This window comes from Lepisosteus oculatus, chromosome 19 (genome assembly GCF_040954835.1).
Source record: "Lepisosteus oculatus isolate fLepOcu1 chromosome 19, fLepOcu1.hap2, whole genome shotgun sequence".
Lineage (NCBI taxonomy): Eukaryota > Metazoa > Chordata > Actinopteri > Semionotiformes > Lepisosteidae > Lepisosteus > Lepisosteus oculatus.
This window is the reverse complement of record NC_090714.1, coordinates 11989174-12004396: the sequence shown is the minus strand read 5'-3', so window position 1 is coordinate 12004396 and position 15223 is coordinate 11989174. Positions and strand designations below refer to the sequence as shown.

The 15223-nt window shown below is 44.4% G+C and overlaps 1 protein-coding gene across 16 annotated transcripts in view; it reads right to left on the bottom strand.

Annotated features, from left to right (window-relative positions):
- The window catches only part of LOC102690347 (trinucleotide repeat containing adaptor 6A), a 125605-nt gene that overhangs the window by 40947 nt on the left and 69435 nt on the right, over nt 1–15223 (bottom strand). For 14 of the 16 annotated variants that reach the window (XM_069181014.1, XM_069181017.1, XM_015360166.2 and 11 more), the window contains one exon: nt 406–453. In XM_069181014.1, coding sequence (XP_069037115.1) covers nt 406–453 — 48 coding nt within the window. Of the gene's footprint in view, nt 1–405; nt 454–1856; nt 2063–3895; nt 3922–15223 lie in introns of those variants that run through there. The other 2 variants (XM_015360179.2, XM_015360174.2) reach the window with 2 other exon arrangements.

Here is a 15223-nt window from a genome sequence, read left to right as displayed (position 1 = left end):
AGGAGTCAGTACGTTATCAGAGCACGATGCTTTATCTGCACAGACAGAAAACGAAAGGCATTTCACCCTGCCAAAGAAAAGAGCACAGGAGGGGGGAGCCCAGGGGGCCATTGTTTTTGCCCATTCCGATTTGCACACTATTGTCACAATGAGCTACACAAACACCAGGCAGGAGTGGGAGATGGTGGCGCTACGTGCAACGTTTTGAACTGGCGCAGCTGACTCAGCCTATGGGATCCCCCTAATGCACAGGGATCTGGATGTGCTTGCACCAGCAACAGCTGAAGTGACCTGGCTTTGCCCAGCTTGTCTAGCCAATAAAAATAAACCTAGGAGCAATTTACACTTAAAAAGGGAAAACTGATCGGATGCAACGAGATGGGGGTGGGGGGAAGAAAAGCTTACCTGTTTTGCTTCTCTTCAGCTTCTTTGGTGGCTACAGCTTCCAATTCTCTAAGAAAAAAAAACAAGGAAATGGTCATCCTTTTAAATACAGAGCGCTGGGATCACCGAGTCCACGTCCACCAGAGCCAGCGCTGTGAACACGCAGACCTGCTCACACACCTCGGACGAGTTTCTAGAATCGTCAGTGCAGCGCCAAACAAAAACGTGTCCGCATCGGCTTACAAAAACCATCGCTTTCGGGGCAAGAGACTTTAAAATAAGATCCGTTAGCGCGTTTGAATTGAACAAATCAGACTTCCTCTCGGTTCCTGTACAACTAGCATACGCAGGAAACGACACATTGGCGTGACACCTCATACACAGCTACACTCAGGATATTTGCACAAAAAAAAAGACGTGCTCGGTGAAATGAAAGGGATCAGTAATTATGGCACATTTGTCTTCTCTAGAAAACCGGCATTTCTGTTCAGTTTAAGTGACTGCATATACAACACGGCTGGGTTTGATATAACCCAATCCTAGTTACAATATGGTGGAAAAACAGCAGACGACTAATTATTGCTAATCTAATTATGAAAGTTTGCAGGAGTCGCCAAACACAGCCGTAACGAATTAAAACGTAGATCGCTGATCAAAGCGACACAAAAGAAACAACGAAGTGAAAAGTCCTATCGCAAGGTCACTGAAAATATCCCCCCTCATTCAATTCACGATCTGCAGCAAGATCCGGAGATGAATTGGCGATGCGAGATGAGGATGGCAGGAACACACACACAAAAATTGCAATAAAGGGGAAAATCTTAACCATTTTTAAAAGGCAAGCAAAAGAAAAAAAAAATCGATAAAAGAGCAATTTCCATCGCAGGCAGTTAAAATCGATACAACGCCGACCTTGTTTTCCTTCATAAAAGCGCGACTCCCACAATAGCGGAATAAATTCACGGCTCTTGCAACGTTTCCAGTCGCGGTCCAAACTGCCCAACTCGCACCGGAGAAGCCAGATACGACCGCTGCGGCGCAAAATCCCAGAACAGCCCATAAATAGCGAGGGCCCCTGCATGACCGGTTGTTTTCACTATCATTGCACAGCCACACCAGGTTGTTAACAGCAACGCAACTTGGGTCGGAAACCGCAGAAAATAAACAGCGACCTACCGTCGAGATGTCGTTTAAAAAAAAAAAAATCGGCGAAAACCCCAACTTCGAAGGAAAAGACGCGGCGCGTCAGCCCCAAGTCAAAGCGGCGACATCCGAGCCGAATGCGTTTCATTTTCTAGCCCAGGTCGCCAGGAGCACTGTTAACAAGCTGCGAGCGTATCGGGCTTTCCGCTGAAACCAGGCTCAGCCTTCGCCACTGCAAGCCAACTCCGGACATTTTAATCCCGAGAAATTAAAATACGGAACCGTGCAAAAGCCGCTTTCCAACCCGCCGGCCGCCACGGAGCACTCACCTCATGAATTTAAAGTGCAACAGAGTGAATGTGAAAGCAGTTAATAAGGCTACGGGAGTTCAATGTGTTTGCAGCATCTGGGAGAGAAGCAGTCACCCTGCACAGCCGCCATTTTCTTCACTCGCAATCTCCCCCCTCCTCCCCTGCCCGCAGGAAGAGGATGAGCGCGGCTCGCCGGACCACTTCCTCCGCCTGCCGAGCAGCGCGGCCCAAAATGGCCGACGAGGGGGAGCCGCGGCAATATTCAAGGCGAGAGCCGTGCTACTGTAACACGTGTGAAACACAATAGATTAATCTCGTCGACCCCTCCTCCTCGTCCTCTCTTCCAAAATATTTTAGGATACAATTTCAGTTCTCCTGACCGCCCATCTTGATTTCTTGAAGGAGTTATTGTTACTACTTGAACTAAGGATTTTTTTTTAGCTTTCTTTCCAAAAACAAAAAGCATGACTTTGTTTTTGGCTAAACGTAGCACCAAAATAAAAAAAGTGGTTGCTGAAGAAACTAAAGTGGGCTTTAATTTCCACACTGAACCTAGAGAGAAAGCACGCTTATTTTACCATTTACTCCAGTACTGACTCAAGGGACAATACAGTATTTCAGAAAAAAAAATCTCAAATTTGTTTTAATAAGTATGAGAGAAACTTGGAAATACAACACATGTAAACGTTTTCCTTTAAAATGTTAAATTGAGACTAATTACAAATAAGAGTTTCATCAATACTTTTAACAGATTTAAAAATCATAAACATCCATCTTACATTGGAGTTGATGTATATACTATGTGTTTGTAAGGATTTTTCTATTCATAAGATGAAAAAAGGATTTGGAAAACAGCACTGTAACTGAACAATCTTCGTTTCCCTCCACCTCGTGTTGAAAATAATGAATTAAATTCATTGAGACTATGCGCAGAGCAGTCTTCATCTCGACTTAAAAGGTGCAAATGAGCAATTTTTGTAAAGAGATATAATTATTGATGCACAGCTGCAAGTGTCTGTGTTATTTCTCAAGGTGGCAAAATGTGTATTTATAAATCTGGCACCAAATCCCAGATTATTTTTTCTGCATGACATCCAGGGCACAAGCAGGGACTATGGTGGTGCAGTGGAAGAGACGTGGCCAACTGCACAGATATTCTGATTATCGTCATAAACAGAGACAAACATTCTGTGCAACAGAGCAATTCGATAAGTACGAGTTCCTAACAATACACGTGGGGATTAGAAAGTGGAGCACAATTAACAGAAAGGTACTCCTGGGTGTTTCTGAGGCAGATACTCTCGCCTGAATCATGTACTGAAACAAACTGATTGCAGTACTGTATTTATAGAAAGATTTGTGGTATGTATACCGCATATTAACATTAATAAACATGAGATTCTGCTTTATAACAAAAACTCTACAAAAACCTATGTTAAACTGATTTTTTTGTAATTTTTAATTTATTCTATGGACACAATGTATTTATTGCTTAATTTGAAGTTCATGAGTTATTTTTCCTGACTGAACATTCTCAGTGCATTCGTTTGTAACAGGTGCAATTCCAGATTTGAACTTTTCTCCTATTTATACAAATGGTTTACTATCTTTGCCCACAGTTGCATCATCATCCAAAATGTCAGATTTTAAGATGTCCCAACAATAAGCCAATAGTTTTTTACACAGAATGTTGCACCATCTTGCTTGTTTGCTTCATCTGAATCCTTCCTAATTGGCCCTTCTCCCCAGGGGAGAGATGTTTAAATACATTTAAATGATCGATGTAATGCATCTCAGTTCAGTTACCAGTCATTGTGCAGTCACACGTCGTGGACCTTATCATCCGATTATTTATAGCCACGATGTTTTTAAGAAGTTCTGTGGAACCTCGCCTCCACTGGGCTCTGGGGTTCAGTTCCATGCTGGGATGGCTTCTCCGTGAACTCAGCTTGTTCTCCCTGAAAATATACAGGTTTGCTCCAGGTTTCCCCCCTGGTGTGGGTGCGTGTGTGTGTGCCCTGGGATGGATGGCGCACGGTCCTTCGTGTAATCCCTACCCGTGCCGGGCACTCCCGAGGCTGGCCCTGGGCTGTCACAGCCCTCGCCACCAACGACATCCTCTCCGATGGTAGACGGGTAGATTCTCAAAATCGGGGCCCCCGCCAGTGTTGAACGTTTTCTCTGTTTTGGGGGGGAAATGAAGATGCTTTTGGATTGAATGAGGACCATACATTGTTTAGGCTATGTGTTCCCCCAGAACATGCTGGCTGGGTTTGATGGGGTTCTCTAAATTATGGCTTTGATGTGTGTTGCCCTGAGATGGATTGTGCCCGGTCTGGCTCAGCACGGCCCTCTTAAGGATGAAGAGGGTAACAGTGACAGATAGATGCTTTGTGGCTGACAAATAACAGCCCTATCGTTTGTGACAACAGTGAAACAGCACAGTGACACAGCTAAGTGCACATCCCTCTTTATGTGCCTGAGTAGTTCATACTGTACAGTATACAGTCAGGACTCCTAAACGTTATTCTACATATCCAATACACAGGCATCCGAGAATTCATTCTAATCAGCTTGTATGCAGGGGTGATCTTGAATTTACCAAGCTCCTAAACATATGACACACTGTCAAGCAGGACCGAATACCTTAATCAGTTTCTAAGGCTTAAACAAACTGCCCTCATTCAGTTTTCTGAAGAAAACATTTTTTTAGTTTATTTAAATGACAATTGAGTTTAACAATGTAGTCAGTTCAACACAGTCCTAAAAAAACTTAATAGACTATTTTTAAGCATTCCTACCAACTGCTGTTTTTCTTATCTATGATAGATAGGGAATCTGGTATTTAAAACTATTCCACGATGTCTTTGTTCAATGCATCACACAGTGTATTGCTGTACATTTTCCATGTACTCTGCCCCTATTCCCTTGCTCCTGCTAAAATCGTGATATTCCTAGCATAACTCAGGCTTGTTCTATTACTCCTGTCTATGAGCTCTTAGTTGTATTGCACTTGTGGCATGGGTGTGCGTTAGTGTCCTCAACCAGGCAGACACCTATGTGGAGCTGATGGGCCACTCATGGGTCTTCCTGTCTGAAACTAATGACATCATACAAGGACTGGGGTAGGCTCACAAGTACCTGGGAATCCAGGGTCCCGGGTGGCTCACAATGCATTCATTAAACCACTATTTCAATTATCCACTTGTAACTGTAACAGTTTATATTAATTTTATTGATCCTCCACAGTTCAGAGCAATCTGACAGATGATCGAAGGAAAGCACACTTTAAAGATCTGTTCTTATTCTGTGGGTGTGAGGCTTAACTTTTTGTTGTGTTTGGAAAAGAGTATTTTTCTCTTTTGAACCTATTTTTATATCTCTGTAAAAGAGCCCTGTACATGTCTGGATCTCGGGGAAGCTGAGGTTACCGACGATGGGAAGGTTCATTTGAGTTCGCTCTGTTCACAGGATGAGAAGACAACTTTCCTATTCCATCTTGCCAGAAACTGGCCTTTCTTTGCAGCTCTCAATTCAATTGCGGAAAGAACAGTAAGAGAAGAAAAAAAAACGGCCAAGTTCCACAAAGAGCTTTGTATGAGAACCAAAGTAGCGAAAAGCAAGAACTCCAGCTCTTGGTCAGAGGAAAACCGTAACCCTTTATCAGCTGTGATTTGTCTTTTTAAATAAACGAAACAAGTGAAAATATTGCTCAGTGCACAATTGCTCTACCCTGAATTACTGATTTTGGGAAAAAGTCTTTGAAATGAAAAGTCCCCCCACCCTTTAGCTATGACAGAGCGACAGGCAGAGCGCGGGCAGGGCTGTGCCGGGAGGTGACACCACGTGGGGAGGCCTGGGTGTGCGCTCATGCGGTGTACAGTGGAGGGAGTAAGGAGAAGAGCCTGCTGTGGCAGCTCAGAACAGTCAGGGACGCACACGTACACAGAGGACACTGGATTCTCCATTTGGCCACACAGGCACCGCCGCCCAGTGCCACCTTTTTAACTCTGTCAGCACAGGAAACAGGGAGTACTTGAGAACTCGTTTAAACACATCCCATCTCACCGTGAAAGAAACAGAGACACAAGACTGACAGCTTGCTAGCCAAACAGGAGGAGAGCTCAGTGCTTCCCCCCCAGTGGGCGGGACCACTCAGGAAGTCAGAGCAGAGCACATGAGGGATATACACATGGCCTAAAAATGTGCCACCTCTCACTCACTAAAAATATCTTCATTTCTGATGAAGCGAAAGGCTACACCCTGGACAGTCTGCCAGCTCATTGTAGAGCACACACACACACGCACATTTAGAAAAAATCAACCTAGACAGTATGGGTTTGGAAGGCAGAAGGAAACTCCCAATGAAAACCCATGTGGACATGTATACAAACTCCACACAGAAGGTACCCAAAGCCAGAATCCTCAGTGCAGAATGAACTAACACAACCTAGAGAAAGGCTCTCCTTAAATATTTCAGATTACGTGTACTTAATCAAAATCTACTTAATGTTTTAAATGTTTGGTTTGGGAATTTTTGGTCCTTACATTTCTGTGCTGTCTGTAAAATTGATATGATCAAATTTCTTAAAACACAGGCACCAAACACAGACTTCCCAGTTTAAAAAAATATACACCTGGATATTGATAAAAACTGCAGAGTAAATGAAATGTCCTTTTAAATGCAAAACTGCTGGCATTATTATGGGTTGTGCACGAATATCATGATCAAATCAGCCCTCTGAGCCCAGGAATACACAATACGGTCTTGTTGCTTTAAAAAGAACCCGGAGATCTCTGCCAGTTCTGCATTCCTCCTGTGCTAGCTAACAGGACCAGTGCTGGAGTGTCACTGTGTACTTTTAGAGACAAACTTCAGAATGTAAACAGGGCTCTGGTCTCCCTGGCAACAGAGTCAGGCTGTGGAGAGCTGCCAGAGCCGACAGGCCCAGAGTGGACAAGGCCTGCAACAGAAGGGCTTGGCACATCCTCCCTGTGTTTTCTTCCTGATCGTAGTAATCCCTTTTACAGAGGGCCCAATTCCACACAGACAGGCAGTGTCTGCTTTCACAAAAACCTGAATGAGGGTGGAAATCTGGGCACAGCCTGAACAAAGTGTGAAGGTGAGTTGCAATAAGACAGGCAGGAGTGCGTGCTTTACAATCCCTTCTTGTTAATCGCAGCGACGAAGACACAACGACAAAACAACAAAATAGTGACAGTTAAGGGTACACAATCACAGCAATGCAACTCCAATCTATTACTCGAAATGTATCTCTATTTTAATACTGTGTTGACCAAGCCATGGCCCCCTGACACAAACGTCATGTAGAGTATCCACGTCACCCTGCTGGATACTCGGTGTGCAGACGATGTCCCTCCCTTTCACTGCACCTCTCTCCTTTTCAAGAAAGTGCCATGAGAAAACGACATGCGGAAAGCACAAAAATAACACCATGGTAATTATTAACAATCTACGTATCTGCCTTAAATTATATAATAGTTTACTGCATTTCACTCTGATAGCATTGGTAAACCAGAGAACTGAGTAAAATTGGTCAATTTTAACAGCGTTTTATGTATACCACACTGCAACGTAGTACACTTTCACTTGGGTTACTTCATCTTACAGACTGTGGCACATACTACAGTATTCCTGAAGAGAAAGAGTTGTGTTCTTCTATTTTGTCTTGTTCCAGATTACTGTCATCTCAATTTCACCCTCTCAAGGGTATTCCGGTTTGTTTCACAGCAAGAGTGACACTGAGTGGAAATCTTATGTAGCTGCTCCTATTAATAGCTCCAGAGCTCACACATTCAAAGAACTCTGGCAGCCTGGCCTATTCTTGTAATTACATGACAACAATTATTCTTTGTGTGTTTATCTATCTCTGTGAAACTCTGTTACATCAGATATACAGACACGGCAGTTTGGAGATAATCTAAATTTTTGATCTGCAGTACTGAGATTTAGTCTATTCGTGTTCACACTCAAAGACACATATATGCTTCCTGGTACATTTCTGTCTTCCCCTTAAAGGTATTCTCTGCCATTTTCAATTAAATATCTCAAATCTGTTTGCAATGTAAAGTCTCAACCTTAACCAATCCTTTTTAAACTATTTACGCTTGTATTTAAAATCGGGAACCTGTAGAAAAATCTGCCGCACCAAAACAAGCACACATTTTTACAACTCGGGTCACACACCTACATCTACACAGTATCAAGGGAAGCAGCTAGTGTGGTTTCTACAGAGGGGAAGAAAAGAGTAAAGAGCTGACAGGATTACTCCAGTGATCCCCAAAGAGAAAATCACATGAGTCCAACTCGAACGTAAAAGCCTCCTCTCACAGCACTGTAGGGTGACAGTCCACAGATCACTGGCTGAAATCTAGGCTAATGTCATTGACCGAACCTATGTTTTGCCTTTCTTAGGTTGAGTGATTTTTACATATCTAACTTTGTTAGGTAACCGGAATTTAATTGATCTGAGGATTTAAAAAGGTTTTCCATAGCTTTGCATGCAACACTGTGTCCTTTGCATAGCTAGGCCTCTGCGAGTTTGGTTTGTTAATCTGTTATAACTGCATCTATCCTCTATCTGATGTTTTCGCTTGTACAGTATGGAAAAAAAGGTGGCACCGTGGTGCACGTTGTCTTCATTTCTAATGCACCTCTTTAGAAGGTAATGGAGATGAACAGAGATAATAAAGGGCCGACCGTTTCAAAGAGGAGGCAGAAAGGCAACCACATGATGTTACATTGCTGGTTCAGGTACAGGATTACATCTGTATGCGCACTGGGTCTTTTTTTCTGCTTAGCAATGAGTTGCTTTGTTAGGCAGCACTAAAAACACAGAGGAAACGCAGGGGTTAGCACACAGCATGTCTGTACAATGTTCCGGCCTGAGCACATTCCACACTGCTCTTTCTCGGGAATTCCAGGGCTGGGCCTGTTGCTGTTCTGTGAGGAGGAGCACAGAGGCATTCCATGCCTACAAACCTTCTGTCACCTTCCACACACTATCTGCGGTGAAAATGAAACAAACTGGAATGGATCATACGTTTCACCTCCTGCCTTCTTCTTTGTCACACAGAAGGAGACTGAAGCTAGAAACAACTATTCCTTTCCAAATTGTGCATTCTGCAGTGCTAATCTGCCTGAGAAATGGGGACTCTCCTCTCTGCTGCAGTGTTGGATAAACTCTGGTTTAGGTTGTGTATTTTGTGAACAGTAAAAAAGTTCAAATTTTGATTATTATTACAAGGAGAAAGTTACAGTGACTCATCTTTCCCCCCCAAGCTTGACACTTTGTTTTGTATATCGGTGTTGTCGAGCAGAACTGCTCATAGTGTCCCGAGTGAGAGCCCAGCGCAGTGTGTGACGTGTGTGTGTGTAGGCCCGCTGTGGTCAGGCTCAGGGGTCAGGTTTCTGTCAATACAGGCAGGCCATCAGGCTGCTTGCTCTCAATGCCGTGGCTAACACACTGCCTGGGAAAAAACGGATGCTATTGTGTCAGGGCAGACATGGCAGGAGGTGGAGAGCAGCTTTGCATGACAAGTACCAGGGCTCAGTTTGTGAGAGGCATAAACAGGCACTTTCTCTCCGTCTCTCACAGTCTCTCATAGACACTCTAAGACATATAAGCACACACACAAGACAGTCTCACACACCTAAACAAATATACACTTGCGTAAGTCCCCTGCACACACACACACACAAGGAGCTGAGACTTTTGTGCAATACGTTGTATGAGATCTCATTAGCTAATGGTAACATGCATGTTCTGGCATCTTCGTACAATTCGGGGACATACGGAGAATTTTAACATTTAACACATTAATTCTCAAATTTAAGAAATGTCTTTCGGGTCACCTTGTTTCAGCATGGGAACCTTGTGTTAATTTTATGTGATGCCATAGTATTTATACATATCAGTATTCGTTTTTCAGTATAACTCAGTATCTGCACTGCACTTTCTGCACTATATTTCCTTTATAAGTATTACTCCTTGTTCTGTCTCTTTGTGGGGAAACAAGACCTTGATGTTCACCTGTGTGAATCTTAGTGTTTTTAAAACAGGAGCTCCACTGTGATGGAAAATTACTGCACCTTTCTTGTTTTCAGCCCCATCAGACAGCTGCTGATTGTCTCTCCTCCGGCTGCTGACAGCTCTTCCCCTCAGATTCTCAAGTGCAGTCTGTCAGCATGGACTGAGCAGAGGAATCAAAGCAAGAGCCCTGTACTTTGCATTGCAGAGAACCTTCAGAACAAGAGCCCTGAAATCTACACTGCACAGTGCACAAGCACACTCTTCCGACTGCACACAAACACACCCATATTGAACAGCACCTTTTCTACACACAGATTTATGTGTGCATAAATGCCATCTATCGTATAGAGGTTTGAGGGGGGGCAGTATCAGCATGCTACCTGCAATGGAACGAGTAAGGAAAAAGTGTAAATAAGAAAAAAAACTGTTTCGGATATGGAGACACTTTAGGTATGTCTGAGAATGAAGTGATCATGCTTGGGAGAGCCGATATGGAGGACACAGGTTTGGAGAGATCTAGACTCCTCGCTGCTCTGATGCTCTGGAACGGCTGTTTCACAAATCGAAATGATAAGGCACTTTCTGCTAGAGGGCAGTTAATCGAGCCTGCTGGATGCTCCTTTTGGGTAATCTTACAATGGCCAGAGGGACCATGTACTCTTGTGCAGGGTATGTACTGTAGCTGCAGGTGATACTGTTGTAATACATGGTGTCAGGCGTCGAACCCTGCTACGATCGGTTAAGACAGCCGTGGACAAGAGGGCCATGTAGAACAGGTTGTTGGTGATAAGATGATTGGCTGAAGGTCATCTGAAAATTAAGTTTCGTATGATGATCTTGGGAATAGACAGGGTGCTAGTGAAAGACAAGTGGAAACTACTCTGTATGCGAATCCTTCACACATATTAATACACAAGCCCTGCCCACTCACCATACATTCTGACAGCCATAAACTCCTCCCTATACAGAACAAAAACATAGGGTACACGACCACTTAATTTATGTAAAAACAAAAAATTAACAGTACAATAGAGAAAGTTATACATTGGACAGTAATAAAAGAGCAGCATGGAGCAGTAATTGGGTCTCTAAACAGGAAGGTCATGGATTTAAATACCATGTGAGATCTTGCTGTTGTGTCTTAAACTGCTCTAGTCAATACCCAACTGTACTAATGTGTCTCCAGGTCATCATTTTAAAATGCCTGGTGTGATCTGACAATTGACATACCTAAAGTCAAATAAATAAATAAAAAATACACTGCGTAGCATCTGTAATATAAACAAATTACACAAGAAAAAAGTAACAGTACAAAAAACAATCACGCAATACTTCAAGTCAATTAAATAAATACATTCAGACTGGATTTCAACAGAGGGACTCGCCTCTTAATGCAGGTATGGAGCACAGACGTGGCACAAGGCAGCATAATGTAAAAGAAAACTAAAAGGCAGAATTTACAGTGAGGCCAGCTCAGTGAAGTAAGAAGGCACTAGACCACTGAAAACTTTAAAAGGTCAACAGTGAATTACGGTAACAATTTTCAGTTTTAACTTTCATTTCAACTGGGAGTCAGCGCAGAGACGGCAAGGCAAGTCGAAAAATGCTCAAATGGCACTGCTGGAGTCGAGACGCGGGAAGCTGAAGTCTGCATAAACTGCAGGCTTTTGTTAACATTCTTAGACACACCAGCAAGTAAAGCACTACAGCAATTAAGTTTCGAGGAGATAAGAATGTATTAACCTCTCCACATCAGTCACAGAAGCTCTCGGCGCCGGCACCCTCCACACACTGGGTGAGGACCGTGCTCCGCTGGCTCAGCCCCCCGCGTCGCCTTGCGCCAGCACCCCGTTACCCCTGCAGTCCACAGGGCCACCCCGGCTGGGGGGCAGGTCGGGGTGACTGTGCTACCTCACAGTCCAGCACTACGGCCTCCTCTCTGTGCGCACACTCACACACAGCACGTCACCCTCAAGAGGGGACGACAGAGGAAAAGGGACAGCATCACTGAGGACCCCACAACACTACCCCCACCCCAGGGGGTCACCCTCGCCCCTCTCCATCCTCCTCCTCTCATTTCTTTACCCCTTAAAATTATTTTTTAGAGATGAACGATAAAAACGGAACCACTAGTGACTTTTTAGAGGAACACCATGTGGGGCTACCTGTCATTTTATGTAATCCCCTGTTTTAAAGCAGTACAATAAGTGACACAAATCCATTTTCAGAATTAATTTGTGACCCAGTTCTTTACCTTTTTTAAAACAAAATGATGACAGCTTACAGAGAACTGATTTTTTCTTAGACTTTTTCATTTTCATGCACCTGGGCTGATGTTTCTTTTCTAAAAAATGTTCTCTGAGGCATGAGACAGAGGAGCACAGAGAGGGAGGAAGAAAAGGCAAGAAATGAAGTGCAGGAGAGTGAAGGAAAAGGGAAAAGGGGCAAAATGAGAGAGACGGGGAAAAGAAAAGAGAATGCTAGAAATTTCAAATATTTCAGGTCCCTGTCTGCCACAGAAGAAATACTCTCACCTCCTTTCTTACTGTATCACTATACACCTCTGACACCACCCCTCCCTACCCCCCTATTTCCAACCTCATTTCTTCCTGCTGTATCTGTGTATCTCTCGGTCCTCCTCTCACCAGCTCCGTCCAAATCCCTAAACAATTCCCACTGCCTCTCCGCAGCTTGTTTCTCCCAATGTACCACCTCTATCCCTTTCCCTGTCCTTCCTCTCATGCTGCCTCTCCCTCTCTCCCCCTCCTCCTTACACTGCCTCTCCTCTCCACGCCAGAGCACCCCATCATTCACTTCCCTATTCTACTGCGCCGCTCCACAGCCTTGTCTTTTACTCTTCCGTCCTCTTATTTAGCTGGTTCTTCCCCTTTGCTCTTTTCATCCCTGTCCTCCGATTCCTGCATGCTACCCCCCCTCTCCCATTCTCTCCCCAGCTCCCCCCCCTCCTCACCTATTCTCCGTCTCATATATATGTTTTTCCAGCCCCACACTCCGTCAGGGTTTAAGAAGTGGGAAATCTGCCAGCTGTGAAATGGATTTGCCGAGGCTGAATTACATTCCGCATCCAGCCAATTACCTGTCCGGCCGCCTCCTCAGGCCAGTGCGCCGCCGCGCCCCAGAGCCACTTCCAACACGCTGCTTATTTATCCAGGCGGCATTCTGCTGGGGATTTATCATTTTCACACAAGCCTGATTCCTGTCATTTACAGATTTTAATACCTTCTCTGCAGCAAACCCCCCCCCCCCATTCCCACTAACCCCGTGTACATTCGCCTTCGTAGATTAATACCTACTCCTATTTTGTTTCGTTTTTTTATTTTTAACTGCGTCCTCCAGGAAGGCAAGGTCAAGGGCATGTAAGGCGCTATAAACACGTGTACACAATTTCAAGGTAGCGTACTGGACAATAATTACAAAAAGAGTTCATGTGCTCTTTTATTTACAAGGTCGGTGCCTTCTTGTCTCACAGTCTTCCTTCTTAATGCGCTGCCTGCGCATGAAAACAAATGCGAATGCCCTGGACGGCCTTCTCCATCCTCAGAGACGCAGTGCTGCTTCCCAGACTTCCCCCAACGGAGCCAGGAGTCGGAGAGACAAGGAGGAAACATTTTACCTCTGGGTAACATCCCCCACCAATTAACAGCATTGGTGGTTTCACTGTTAACTGTATCTCAATAACAAAGCGAAATAATGTGAAGCCAACACATTTGGTTCTTTGTGCTCGGCGCCCAGGGGGGTTAACAAACCCAGCTGCAAAACCAAGTGGTCATTCGGTTCAGTCAAGAATGAGCCCACTCAATCAACTGTCCTTAAACTCCACATGTGATCAAAGACCGGCATTTCAAACACAGGTGGTCAAATGGCCTAAGGCTCTTTTCCCCTCACCATTAACAATGATGAGAATTACTGTCTGCGGGGAAAAAAACAATGCCCAAAGTGATTTAATAAAATAGCTGATCATAAGGGAGTGAGCAGTGTTTCTGTACAAACTGCTACGTTCGAGGCTGCTGCTCGCCAGCATCTGCCCCTCTCTCTGCGGCAACGTCGTGTGGGTCTGTGCCAGAGGGTCGATGCATCTCCGCTAATCACAACTGAAAGAAACAGATATCGCTCGCCGCAGCCCATTTTCCATGTCACACTCTTCCTCTCCCTGAATGCACGGTACAGAAGCACGCAGCTAAATGGTGAAAGGAGAGAAGGAGGGGGGAGGCAGAAACCAGAAACGTGGAACCGAGATGAGAGAAACGGGAGCGAAAAAAAAAACAGAGGAATCATCAGAGAGACGAGAGAAATAAGGGAGAGAACTGTAAGAAGAGGGAAGACAGACAGAAGCTATAGCTAAAAAAAAAGTCTTTCCAAGTGCAGAGTACAGGAGGGATTTTCTGGCTCCAAAAACAGAAGGCAGACAGGTCTGTGCGGAGCTCCTGTCCCAAAATACTGCCATGTGCTAAATTCTCAGACTTTTGAATAAAAAGTTTTTGAGTAAAGCCAATAAAAGTGGGATTTATTCGTTTTCTTCTAAGAGTGCAGAGAATTCTGCAAAATGTAACCCACTTTACTATAGCTCAGACAGCCATTCAGTCACCTCTGTGTCACTCACCAGTCACCCACCATAGTAATATAGAGAGAACAGTACTGGTTGATCAATGAGGAAGAGCAGGAGTTGGGGGTTTTCACACACTCCGTTTAACCTCTCCCCTTGCACTTGCTGGGCTATAGCTAATCATGTTCCTGCCTGTCTCGTTAGGCTATCTGCATGTGCTAAGAGGAGCTCATGCTCAGAGATGAAGTTTCCTCGTGTTCGGACAGTTTATCCTGACAAGGAGGCTATGTGCGTGTTTGTGCGCATGTGTCTGACACCTGGGTGCATCATCTGTTTGGGAGAAGAGATACCGAAACCCTTCCATGTACCGCCAAGGGGATCCTGGACTAATCTCTAAAGAGCTTACACAGACAGATGCTATCCCATGGCAGACACACTTGCATAGACGAATAGTGTTTCATAATTCATACATCATGAAACATTGCTGGTGCCTTGTGAAAACAAGAAAACCTTCTGAACTACTTTCTGGAGCTGTCACTGCATGTGTGCATTTGAATTTGTAAGAGTCTGTACAAGTATGTGTGCTTGTTCCAGCACAGTGGGACTTTGTCTGAAGATACTGAATGCAGATGAAAAGCCTGCGTGTCATTAAGGCACCATGTCAGACTACAGTGGCTCCTCTGGTACTCCTTGTTGAGAAATGAGGAGGATGTGAGCCGAGAGACAGAGAGAGAAAGAGAGGAAAGCAAAAACTATTCATTTCTGTA